Source organism: Mus pahari, chromosome 7 (assembly GCF_900095145.1).
Source record: "Mus pahari chromosome 7, PAHARI_EIJ_v1.1, whole genome shotgun sequence".
In the NCBI taxonomy this organism is placed as follows: domain Eukaryota; kingdom Metazoa; phylum Chordata; class Mammalia; order Rodentia; family Muridae; genus Mus; species Mus pahari.
Window position 1 is genome coordinate 95,070,079 of NC_034596.1, and position 13,731 is coordinate 95,083,809.

Here is a 13,731-nt window from a genome sequence, read left to right on the forward strand (position 1 = left end):
GAGTCTCCTTCTGGCTGCCTTTGGATCAAGATGTATCTTGGCTCCTCTAGCATCAGGTACTTCCCACCATGATGATAAAGGACTGAACCTCTGAAACTGTAAGCCAGCCACAGCTAAATGTTTGCCTTTTTAGAGTTGCCTTGGTCACAGTGTCTCTTCACAGCAATAAAACCCAACTGAGTCACCTTTATAAACTCTAGGACCCTTAGCAATAAATTGTAGGGGATAAGAAAATCTATGGGTAGAACTGAATGATGGCCTCCAGATGCCATGTCCTAACCTTCAAATCCATATTTCTTATCATAGATGGCAAAGGGGACTTTGTAATTATAATTTAGGTTCTTCTATTGTTTTTTAATTTTTTTAATTTTTTTAAATTTGAGATGGAGTCTCACTTTGTAAACCAGGCAAACCTTGAACTTAGATGTGCCTGTTTCTGCTTCTTGTGTGATGAGATTATGTACTACCACACTTAGCTCCTGAGTAAAATTCTTTTTTTTTTTAAAGATGTACATATATATGTACACATGTATATATGAATGTATGCATGTGTTATGTATGTAAATAAGTATGTATGCATATGTGTCTACAAACTAGAAGAAGGTATTGAACCCAATGGGACTACAGTTATAGACGATTATAAGATGCCTCATGGGGGCTGGCAATTGAACCTAGAGCTCTTAACCACTGGGCCATCTTGCTAGCCCCATCATTAATATTCTTGAGATGGGATGATTACCCTGAGTTATTGACCAGCATCTAAGGTATGAGATTAGACTCTGCAGGCAAGAGGTCCAAGTACTGCATAGAGGGGGGTAACAAGCTAAAGAAAATGAGTGGCCTCCAGAAGCTAAGTCACGTATACAGGTTGTCCTTAGGGTCTGTCTCCAGGAGCCAGCTATCCACTCCTGACTGCAGATCAGAGAACCCGATTGCAGACTTGTCATCTCTGTTCACTGTTTAATAGTAAACATAGTAAGTTTGTGGTAATTTGTTACAGCAGCAGTTAGGAACATACAGAGCATATAAAAAGATCACAGCACACAAATGAGCTACATTACTGTGCAGCCAAAGGCTGAAGAGTCACCCCTGATAGCTATCACCCGTGGTTGGAAAAAGGACTGGATAGACATGAGGATCACCTGTCATGGGTAAAACTCTAGAGACATATTTCAACAAGTGCATAGTAGCCAATTATTATATTTATACTACATGTGGCATTAGATCATAAGAAAAGTCCTATTCCAGTGACTCAAATTTAAAAATTGCCAAAAATAAACTTTTAACATAAAATTTAAAATTTGGTATAGAATTTCTGAGATATGACATTAGTCAGAAGTTCCAAGATCCAACGTTTGGACAGAGATACAGTGAGGGTCACAGCTGCAAAACTACAGGTGGGGGTGTCTGAGGTCATCCATCAGTTTCTTGATTGATAGGTGAGTTTCCTCTGTATTTGCATCAACAGGACACTGTCTTTAGTGTGCACCTCAAATGGCCAGGGATTCACTGCTCCCATGAGAATCTGACTGAGTAGGTCAATAAAGCAGAAGGCAATGGAGGTGCAAGGAGAGCAGCCTCAAGAGCTCTTGCTTCAGAAGCTTCTCTTCTCATGAGACCCAGGGGAAGGAGAAGATGATACCAATTTTAGATGTTTGTTACCTGACATAACAACAGGCTGTGTATCTGCCTCCTCTGACTAACATAGCAAAGTAATTAAAAGCTTGTTGCATTCTGAAGTTGGGATGGTGGGGCTTAGATACCAGCCTTACCATTAACAAACTAAACTTTTATGAGTTGTTTTCTGACTTCACAGTGCTAAGCAAGGACTAAGATAATATATGTAGAGTTTACAGTACAGTGCCTGGACAACATACTGCATAAACAAAGGCAAAAGTTATAATTACGATGTGTTCCTGTTGCCACCTAATATCACCATGATGAGTCACTCTTAGCTGTGGTACCCAGAACTGAGTCCCCAAAGCTTCTCTAGGCAAGAATGTCACAGCAATAGAATAATGTGTGCCTGGAAGAGGTTCTCTTTTCTAGATTGTCACTGATTACTGATCCTGGTACAAGTCTCAAGACCTTCAGGAATCTCAGGTCCTTTATTGTTAAAATTAGAAGAAAAAAAATGTTTAGGACTTGTTTTGGTATTTGTGCCTTAATAGTCATAGAATGTTAACAAGCTAAGGTTCTAAGAAGGTTTTGATACCTGTCCAGTGTCAGAGAAAAGAATAAATAGCACAATTTCAGGAATGGGAGGTGGCAATGGAGGGAGCCGAGAGGTGCTATGGACCAGCCATGTCCAAGTGACAGGCTCCCGTGTGAGACTTCTGTTGAAAAGCAGAGCTAAGAGTAGAAGAGAGCATAGAACGACCTGTCCTGGAGGCTGAGCAGACGCTACCACCTGGAACAAGATGAAAGGGAGCATCTCTCTTTCTGCTTCCCATTTGTCCTTTAACTTGCACCATGTGGGCTTAAGAGTCAGTCTGTCTGATGCTAGAAATGTAAAGAATGTTGAAGGCTTAAAGTCACTAAGAACTGACTATGCAGTAATTAAGTGAGGGTGGATGGCAGTCACACTCGCAATAAGCACACTGCAATCTGTGACAGTGGCACGCTGGCCTCTTGCCTCTCTGGCATCCACCCATGCCAAGATGGGTGAAGTAAAGGATGAACTGATGCAGAAGTGAGAGTGTGTGCGTTACTTTCTCTCCCCTTCCCAGAGGCTGGGTGATAGTAGACACCCCCGAGTTTCAATCAGCAGCACCAATAAAACTGGTGAGAAGTTGAACCCTGTATCTGACCTAGCCCATGTGCGCGGACGGAAGGAGTCTTTGAAATACCTGATCGTGAAAAACTTCATGTAGTTTCACAATATTGGGGTGTCCTTCGCAGAGTTTCAGAGCTGTTATTTCTTTCTGAGTATTGGCTTCCATCCTACAAGATCAAATAGTTTCGAGCAGAGTTTCACATCAGTGCTCTCTTCCTGATTGTTTTTATATACAGTGTACTCAGAATGCCTGTGTCAAAGTCTCAAAATGACATGTCCACAAAAGTAATAATCATGCCACCCACCAGGAAAGTAAAACTTTTTTTTTAAAGAAAATTATTCCCTCTGAATCAGAAGAGAGCTAGTCATACAAAGAAATGGATGCTCTTCTTGCTGACAATTTAGCAATGGTAATAACCTGTTACCAGAACAACTAGTTAGCTCTGTTCTTAAAGCCATCAGGAAGCTTCTAAATACTTTTGACTTCAAATATTCAACAAATAAAAGTCACCAAGCAAATCTGATTAAATATAGCATCACCACAAGACAGTTTTCATATAAAACACAACAGATTCTGATTTGTCCAAAACTGATTACATCATCAGAGAACACTAGTGCTAGAAGTATTGGACATCAGCTAATAAGGCAAATAACGGAGCCTATGTGCAAAAAGCCTCACAAAGGAAACAACTGATTTCCTTCTCCATAACTTCCAGAACTCCCTAAGTGGTATAAAGTCCCAAGAAAGACTGTTAGCTAGGACTGGCCATACCTTTTGCTGATTATTTTGACAGCAAATGCTTGGTTAGATTTTTTGTGTACACACTTTCGACAAATTGAAAAACTTCCTTCTCCCAAAGGTTTGTCTTTCAGATCTAGGTCATAGTGTTGATAGAATGGTGAGTCCTGATAAAAGATCAACATCATTTAGTTTAATAAAAGATTGGTAGTAACACACAAAGCATATGCAAATCTGTAATTTAATGTGAAATGATTCAGAAATTTGAAAGCAATATACTGAATTATTAAAACTCATTTAGTATGCTTATATTTTCATCTATACATTTGTCCAAAATATACCATCCTTTATCATGGCAAAAAGGAGCTCATACAAGTTGGTGTTGACAATCTTCTGGGGAAAACACTGCTATTTCCACTTATTTACTCATTTTCTAAAGCTGCCTTTTAGTTGAGTGATAATCTAGTAAATTAACTAGACTTTAAAACATCAGTTGGTGTTAAAATATTCACACAAACCACAGATCCATCACTGAGGCAGCCAGACCTATGTACCTTCATCATTGCGCTCCTGGCGACATTTGTCACTCCAGGACGGTCAACTCCCATATGGAACTGAAGAGGATCTATGACAGCTGCGTTACGCTTGAAGAGAATAGATGGAGCAACGAAGGAATAGCCCTGAAAAGAGAAGAGATGCTAAAGCTCAAAGATCTGCAGTCTCACAGCTAGGCACGGTCTAGATGGCAATCATTTCTTTTCATAGAAAAAAAATGTTCAGATGAAGGTAATTTTATTTGCATTCAGAATACAGCATCAACTCAATAGCAAATGCTTTTCAGAAGGAGATAATGCCATCTTCTGGCAGAACTTGCCCAACTCAAAAATAAAGGCAGAAAGACTTCCTCCCTATTCCACTCCCAAATCTGATGCAAGCCTGTAAACTTTTTGCACTGCTGATAATATCTGTTTATAAACTCAAGTGACCTCAGAAAAGATACAGTCAACACATCAAATAAAGTGGCCCAAGAACTGTTTCAAACTAGAAAAATAACAAGTTTCATAAAAGTTCATCTTTAATTTAGCAATTATTGAATCTGCATTCTATGTTTTCAGAATAACTAAACTTAAAATAAAGTTTTGAAAAATAATAAGCCCAGTGGAAGGATGATGTGGTAAGCCAGAGTGATAAATGGCACATGATTACTCTGTGCAAGCTAGGACATTTACTAGTTTACCAACTAACAGCTACCCAGATGCTTGGCCATGTTCTCCAGTGTCATAGGATAGGTGAGAGGCATACTCTGGATGGCCAGAGCAAACCACACTACAGGCACTTTCAGTGGTCAGAGAAGTGCAGCTACGACAGTTCAATAGACACAGAGTATCTTGCATCTGAAAAAGAACATTTCCTAAAAGATATTCTGTACTTTTAATTTTTTAAAGTTAAAATACAGAACAATGTGTTTTATATAATATTCCACATACACACATCTACACACATTGGTGTGATAAAATACTGACAAAACAAACAGGTAAACACTCTTACAGGGAGTGAAGAGATGGCTCAGAGAGTCAAAGTGCACACTACTCTTGCAGAGGACATTAAGTTCGAATAACCCACATCAGGCAGCTTACAACCTGTAACTGCAGCTCCAAGGAATCCTATACAACATACATACATACATACATATATACATGCATGTACAAAACTATAAAAATAAATCTTTAAACAATACTTTGGCAAAACCAACTTGGGGTAGAAGGGCTTATTTTAGCTCACAGTTCCAGATTATAGCCCATCATTGCAGGGAAATCGTGGACTTTAAACCCAAAGTCTTTAAAAATAACTCTGTCTGTCTCTCTTCCTTCCGTTTTTTTTTTTTTTTTTTAGACTGAGTTCTACTGGTAGCTGTGTTCACTGTGTAGCTGAGGGTGGCCTTGAATTTCTTACTCTCTGGAGCACTGGGATTACAGGTGAGTGCCACCACACCCAGTTTTATACAGTACTAGAAACTAAAGCCAGAGTTTCCTGTAGGCTAGGTGAGCACTCTACATCTCTGGCCCCCTTGATTCAAGACTTTAAGAATTAGAGAGCATGTATAATTTATTATTCACTGAAGATAAAGGTCCAGGTAACACTGAACAGTTTAAAGAATGGAGTAAAAAATAAAATAGCATTATAATTTTCATATGAGCCTCAGCAGAAATGAATTTTCAAGTATAAAATGAATACTTCCTCATAAAAAACAAACACAGGTTGGTTGTTCAAATGCACACCTTTGATCAGAGCTTTTGATCACACACTTTTGATCAAAGCAGAAGTTCAAGACTAGCCTGTTTTATATAGAGAGCTCCAGAATAGCCAGGGTTACATAGCATGACCCTGTCTCAAATGAACAAACAAAATATCCCACTAAAACAATCCAAATCCTGAAACTCCAACTTCTGTCTCAAAAACCAAACGAAAACAAAACCAATCCCCCAGAAAACAACAAAAAACCCTAAAACATACACTTTTTTTTTATTTTTTATTTTTATTTATTTATTTATTATATGTAATTACACTGTAGCTGACTTCAGACACTCCAGAAGAGGGCATCAGATCTTGTTACGGATGGTTGTGAGCCATCATATGGTTGCTGGGATTTGAACNCGGAACCTTTGGAAGAGCGGTCGGTGCTCTTACCCACTGAGCCATCTCACCAGCCCTAAAACATACACTTTAAAAACTATAATAAAATCTGCTATTTGGGTAAACTGCAAACTTCCAGATAGTGCCTCAACATATCTCTAAATTTAATTCTAAAGAGATTATAGAATTCTGATTTAATGCCAACAAACCACCTCACTAGGAAAACTGGCTTTCTTCCAAAGCATGTCTGGCATGCTGCAACTTTACCTGAAACAGTCGCTCGGAGCTCTGTGGCAGGGCAGCAGGAGAGTAGGTGGGGTCCATTTCTGTGAACTCTTCAGCGAAGTTACTCACATCTAACTCATCCCGGATCGCTGGCTTGAATGGCGCAGGCACTTTTTTGGCAGCTAAGTCATCCCAATTTACCTTCTAGAGCACAGCCGGAAGAGTGGAACAGGGCAGAAGGAAATAAATCAGACTATACTATGAACAATAGATATGATCAGACTATACTATGAACAATAGATATGATTAGTTTTTTTCTTTTTTAAAGACAGAGTCTTACTTGGTAGCTCTAGCAGGCTGGAACTCTCGACTGCAGTAGTTCTTGACCTCCCTAATGCTGTGACCCTTACTACAGTTCCTCATCTTGTGATGACCTCCAACGGGAAAACTATTTTCATTACTACTTTGTAACTATAACTTTGCTCCTGTTATGAATCATAGTGTAAATACCCATGCTTTAGGATGGTCTTAGATGACCCCTGTGAAAGGTTTGGTGGTCAAACGATCCACATGTGGAGAACCATTACTCTATGTAAACTCACTGGCTTTAAATAAGATGATACTGTCTTATGCTTGCCTCTGCCTCTCAAGTGCTGGGATCAAAGGTGTGCGCCACCGCTCTTGGCTAAGAATGCAGTTACTAGCAAGTCTGATAAAAAATAAGTGCATATTTCAAACTAAGGATTAAAAATATTTTTTTTTTCCGAGAATGATCCCATTTTCAGTCTGTAGTATGTGGAAGGTGCCTGCAGCTTTCTTAATGCAGGAATCTCAGTGTCCTGTAGAGGGCACCAAGACATAACCTCAGAGGAAACAGAAAAAATTACTTTTATACTGAGTCTTGGCAGAAAAGAATTAAGCCAAAATGAAAGCCAACCAACCAACCAACCAACCAACCAACAAACGTCTCCCTCAAACCATAAAATACTGCTATAATGGCTTAAGTGGCCATGATACCAACCCCTATTTTTAGGGACTCACTGAGTTCTCCTCTTACACTGGTTTTCCTTTGGGTTGCAGGACAGATTATGAAGTAAAAGTGCCACGAGTTAAGGGTGTGTGTATACTGGAGGTCTAAGTGACACTTGCTATTGCTGCTCATTCAACCCCATTCAATATTTAGTGAAATATGGCCTCTTGTTTCCCAGACATACTGTTGGAGTAACATGTTCTGTATTATTCTAATTCAATCCTCTGTTGTTTCTTTATGCACCTTCTTTAATTAAAATATTCTCAGGTCTCACTGAACTGAATTTTAAAGATTTCTTACTCAGTCTTCAAAATAAGAAGACACCATCATTCTATATACCATTAAGACAGAAAGAAGTACCATCAATAGGAGAAGTGATTTCCACTTAGAGATGGATATTGACTCAGTGGTGGGGAAATGTGAAACCTACACGTGATGAAATTAACAAAATAGGTTTGTTTATAAAGGAAAAAGAAATAATTAAGTGGTAATTCTTCAAGCTTTTGAGTTATGATGAGAGTTAGAGATAATTTCTTTTTTTTATTTGTCTCAGAAATAATCTGAGGCTCAGAAATAAAAGCTAAATATTTTTCACTGAAGCATTTGTTGCTAGAAGTGTGGACTAGAGTTCTGTTCACTTCTCTGTGAGGCTGTGATAGCTTCTGTTATAGCCATCTGCTTTGTGCTTCCCTTACTGAAGACACACCAAAATTCTGGGCCAGGTGAAGTGGCTCTGCACAATAAGGATGTCTGCTGGCCAACATGCCAATCTGAGTTTGTCCCTCAGCGTCCCACGTGGCTGGGCAAAGAACTGACGCCCATGAGTTGTCTTTTCTCCTTCACATGTGTGTGTATGTACGAGCACGAGTGAATGTATGAACACACTCACACACACACACGCACAAACACAATATTTCTTAAAAATTTTAAGAAGAATCTTTAAAAATGACAAACTTCTAGAGTAAAGGGGTAGTTTAAAGAAACACATTGTTACCAGAAGAATGTTCAATGTGTAGAAAATTGAATGCTATTATGATTCTTCCCACCTCTATAGCATTGTAGAGAAAAGATCATTCAGATCTTTCTAAGTGGATTTCTACCCCATCATTTAAAAGTGAAAGCAATTACATAAATTAAAATTACCATTCCAAGCTGTCAAGAAGACAAGTACCTCCTATACTAAAGACATACCATAATACTCACAAGCTCAGGGAACAACTGAGAAAAAAAGCGCAGAAAAGGACAATAAAGCATTCTGTTTAATTTTACATACTTGTTAATTTTTAAGCTCAAGTATGAACAAGATATAATGTATGTTTGAAAAGTAATAATTCTTAGCCAATGTACAATACTGAGTTCATTTCATTCTAACATGTTTGTCACTATGTTACCGAACTTTAAAGATTTACAGCAATATTTTAAAAAACGGGTGAAGAGACTAAAACATACTCTGATCTCACAGAAGTGAAGAGACCTCATTTTCAATGAGGAAACCACCTCCCAGCCCCCACACGGAGGACAAAAATCTATTGCCTCCTACACACCACACAAGTGCTCCACCATTGAGCTACACCACAGTCTTGCATTTTTATGTTTAATAAGCAATAATAACACTATGAAAGCTAAGCTGACATAATTGTTTCTTCTTTGCTTGCTATACCCTGTTTATTTGTTTTAGTGATAATAATACACATTTTTACAGAACAAAAACATAATGTGGATGACTCTACCAGATCATAAAACACCAAGGCCATGCTTGTTGATCTGTGAAGTTATTTAAATGCTGTAATGTTTAGGATTTTAGAAATGGAGGCCATGCCACTTCAGGCTTTATCATTTAGGCTGAAATCACCAAGCAGTTCAGCCATCCTCCTCATTGTTTACTAGCCTGTACTTGAGTGAACTGAGAACATGAAACTGGCAGATGTGCTGGTGCTCTGTGGAATAGTATTCCTTGGCTTTTTCATAAGAAAAGCGCTGTTACAGGGCAGAGAAAGCAAATGGAAATCTATGCCACTGACACTGACTGAGAACCAGGCAGGCTTGAATATTCTAAGATTTCTCCTGGAAACAGAAAGAGGCAATAGAATTGGTAACCAAAAGGTGGAACACAGTACAACAGCTCATGAATCATACAAAGGATACACATCTCCTCAGTTCATATGCAAACCCCAAAACCTACAGAAAGCACTGCCTAGAATTTACCAGCTGTGTTCAACCTACAGGCTATATACAACCCTCGATGGCCATGAATGTGGCCTAACACATTGTAAACCTGAGCACAATGAGACTTCAGGGGCAATATTTTGGGCAACTCAACTGTTCTATTCTCAAGCATAAACTCTGTGGCTGACAATATTCTGTCTTAGTGTCAGAGGCTAGATATCACTGTGGAGAAAATGTAATGCTATCACAACCTTCACTCCTAGTGCTTTAGGGAGGGAAAGCCATTTAGGTCTAAACAAGTAGAAGTCTGGTCCCTCCTAAACATTATCTGTCATAAGAATTAGGGGACTAAGATAGGTGAAATGGGGAAATGACCCCAAGGGGGATTAAATATACTCATCTCCAAAATTTCACCTCAAAGAAGAGATGTTCTTTGATTTCTTCTGCATCCCGTGGGCCACATCCCAATCGCTTCTTGGGATCTTTCATCAAAAGACGCTGAAGTAGGTCTTTAGCTACTGTGCTCATTTCCTGGGGATACGGAGGCTCACTTTTTAAGATTCTTCTGTGGATAGATAAAGTCTACTGTTAGTACAGCCAGAGAATGGTGTTATAACAATGGATATTTTACTAAAGGTCGAGTTTGAAACATTTGGAAACTGAACTACATATGTGAGAAAACTACTTGAGACCACAGGCTAGGGAGGTGGCTTGGAGAATAAAAGCACTTGTTGGCAAGCCTGAGCACTTGAGCTCAATCTCTAGACCTAAAAGCTGTCCTGTGATCTCCACATGTAGGGCAGGGAACATGTGTACAACTCTCCCCCCCCTCCAAACAAACAACAACCTATCAAATAAATAAAGGAAGGAGCAGGAATTCAAGGAAGACCACTGGGCTATTCAGTATAAGTCAATCTTGGTAAAAAACAAAACAAAACAAAAACAAAACCCTATTATCTCAAAATTTCACTTAAAAAAATTTAAAAAGGGGACCTGGGCTAGATTACACCTCCCGCTCACAGTTCAGAGTGATCCTAACAACTCTTTAACAACACCAGGAGATTTAACTCGAGAGAACTGTAATCTTCCTCTACCTCACTTCTTCCCAGTGAGCAGCAACTTTAGAGACCTAAAAGGCACCAGGGAAGTCAACCAAGACAGGACAGCCAGCACCATGTGACTAAGTCTTGCTATCTGCACCTACAGGCTGGTTTCTCAGTGGCAAAAGCATCTGTTTCTCCATGTGCTTCCACAACAGACCAGCCAGTGCATGAGAGTGAGAGTCAGACAGAAAAATGCATTCACTATGGGAAACTGTGTTTGTGTGAGAAGTGTATTCTATTATCATATTTTTGAAAATCCAACCCAATCATACACTCTCACCTGTGAGGAGTGACTTAATGAGAAAACAATGAGATCAGCAAGATGAGAACCTTACTTAGCACAGTACGCATGATGATAAGCTTCATTACTTTGGTTTACAAGATCCTGTGTTGTACATGTTAATAAGTATCACTGGGCTGGAGAGAGAGAGAGCAATGGGAAAGCCCTAGGCTGGTATATGAGTCCCTAGGTTTAATATCCAGTATCACAGAACCATAAAACAAACAAACAAAACACCAACTAGCAATCAAAATAGGAAAAAAAAAAACCCGGAAAACCTAAATATATGAAAGCCTAGCTTGGTAAAACCATGGGCTTTGAGGCAGGATAGAGGTTAAGGCTGGCTCTGCTCTGTTCTTTACTGGCCGTTTGACCTTGGGCCTTGGGGTAGTTAAAGGATTCCTTTGTTTCTCAGTTTCCTTGCCCATAAAATGGTAATAGTAATAACAGCATCTATCTAAAAGGGATATCATGAATTAAGACTTGATCAATGCAGTACAAATGCTTAATAAGTGTAAAATATTCTTCTAGTTCCTCATTCTAATGTAACCATAAAGCAGACAGAGAATTTGTATCAGCCTGCTACTGAGAATCACCAAATGATATTGGAACCACAGTTTTTGGCAGAAAATTATAGCCATGATGTTAATATCAAAGTTAACTCTATTCGTAAAACTCTATTCTGGGAACCAAAGAGAAGAGTGATACAGACAGACAGACAGACTCCATTCCGCTCTGGCTATCATCTATCAAATCGTCTGCTGTTGCTCAATTACTGCAAGGTTTTCACCTCCAGCAGAGGTGGGCCTCTCGTTAGAGTGGCCTTTCTCAGAGAAAATCATACACATCCTTTCCTATTACTGTACCTTTGCTATACTTTTTGGAGGAAAGAATTCCTTGTGTACTGGTAACGTCTGGTACTGTTGCATCAGAATAGAGAAATATATACCATGGCTGATGTCTCTTAAGGTTTGTAATATCTGCTGTAAGTCTGTCTACTATATACCTAGCAGAGATTAAGAGCAAAAGTCAGCCCTAAAACAACACACAGGGCATAAGAACTCACCTCTGTGGGTATGACAAGAGGAGGAGCATCTGAAAACAAGAGATGGCTCTGCTGCTATGCCCACCCTGGATACAGGCTCATAGAACAGCAGCCCATGTTGGGAGCTTTTGTCATGCACACATGAACCAACAAGGGTGTGCAGGACGGCATGCCCCATATTCAGAGGTACTGGTGAGGTAGGGAGTGCAACAGGAAGAAAAATTGGGCTGAAGTCTGAAGGAATTTCTGTGAAAACTGGTAAAGAAGTGTGGAGAAACACGAGTCAATCATGAGTCAATCTCAAGTCACAATACGGCCAAAACCAGGAGTTAACTTGAGAGTTGGTAATGTGCACCCATCTTCGGATTGGGCGTGGAGAGGAAGAGGCATGAAGGAGCCTCTAGGATGAAGGTGGTGAGGCACCCCTCCTTTTTGGTGTGTAAGGAGAACACCTGAAATCTATGCCTGTTGCACAGGTGTAGGTCCAGGATGGATCCTCAGCCAGTGATGAGCAGTAAGGAAAAAGGGCTCATTTAGCTTCTGCTCTTCGGGAACACAACCTCAGGCTTCCTATTCTCTTACAGTGCCTTCAGCCTACTGGGTAAAGAACTCAGAAGGAAGGGTTGTTTCGGCTCACAGTTTCAGCCCTCACTCTGCTGGCTTTGTTACTATGGACGAGGCTGAACACCTTGATGGTGGTGTGGAACATAGAGTGGAGCAGAGATGCCTGTATCATGGGGACTCTAAAATAGAGATAAGAAAGAGTCTAGGACAAGACACAACTTTCAGAGGCCCACTTCCTCCAACTTGGTCCCACCTCCTAATATTTCCACAATCTCTCAAAACAGCACCAACTACCTATAGAGACCAAGCTTTCAACCCCCTAAAGTCTGGGAGAGGCACTTCCTATTGAAACCATGATACAAGGTTGTGTCTTTATGCAACTCTACAATTTTCTATTTCTTTTCTTTTTTCTTTTTTCTTTTTTCCCCGAGACAGGGTTTCTCTGTATAGCTCTGGTTGTCCTGGAACTCATTCTGTAGACCAGGCTGGCCTTGAACTCAGAAATCTACCTGCCTCTGCCTCCCATGTTCTGGGATCAAAGGCGTGCACCACCACTGCCTGGTTCAATTTTCTATTTCATGACAATGTTGTTGGCTCTCACAGTCTGTTTTTTATGTGTTCCTAGAATCACAGAATTTCTTATAAGCTACCTGAGTTAGAAAGCTTTCAGTAAACCTCACTCATATCTTTTGCTAATACTAAAAGGGGTTTGGGTATCCATTTAACAGTACATTACATAGTCACTGCAAACTTAGGCTTACAAAGAGTTGGCAGTTACAGAATGCTTATGATAAAAATTAAGCAAGAACTTTGAGATACAGAATTTCTAGTCTGAATGAAAAACTCTAAAATGGTTCTATCAAAAAACATTCAGTTTGAGGAAGGCTTACAAGCCCCACTCTTAGATTTGGAGGTATTGACAGCTGATGGCTTCTTGGGAGGGAAAGTCAGTTTTCTGTAAGTGTGTGGCTCTGGTAGGTCACTACATTCTAGTAGATGGCTCCCATACCCATGAGTTATGAACAGCACAAACTAGACCTTATGGGTTATTTAAAAAATGAGGGGTGCGCCGGGTGTGGTGGCACACGCCTTTAATCCCAGCACTCGGGAGGCAGAGGCAGGCGGATTTCTGAGTTCGAGGCCAGCCTGGTCTACAAAGTGAGTTCCAG

General features: G+C 39.8%; 1 protein-coding gene across 7 annotated transcripts in view; it reads right to left on the reverse strand.

Moving 5' to 3' along the window:
- The window catches only part of Rps6ka5 (ribosomal protein S6 kinase A5), a 183,102-nt gene that overhangs the window by 22,680 nt on the left and 146,691 nt on the right, over positions 1 to 13,731 (reverse strand). For 6 of the 7 annotated variants that reach the window (XR_003844232.1, XR_003844231.1, XR_003844230.1 and 3 more), the window contains 5 exons: positions 9,985 to 10,135; positions 6,417 to 6,578; positions 4,070 to 4,195; positions 3,549 to 3,682; positions 2,850 to 2,943 (listed from right to left, as the gene is read on the reverse strand). Coding sequence is in view for 4 of the 7 variants with exons in the window: in XM_029540777.1 (XP_029396637.1) it covers positions 2,850 to 2,943; positions 3,549 to 3,682; positions 4,070 to 4,195; positions 6,417 to 6,578; positions 9,985 to 10,135 (667 nt within the window). In the remaining 3 variants the exon portion in view is untranslated. Of the gene's footprint in view, positions 1 to 2,215; positions 2,411 to 2,849; positions 2,944 to 3,548; positions 3,683 to 4,069; positions 4,196 to 6,416; positions 6,579 to 9,984; positions 10,136 to 13,731 lie in introns of all 7 variants that reach the window. The other variant, XM_021201659.2, reaches the window with a different exon arrangement.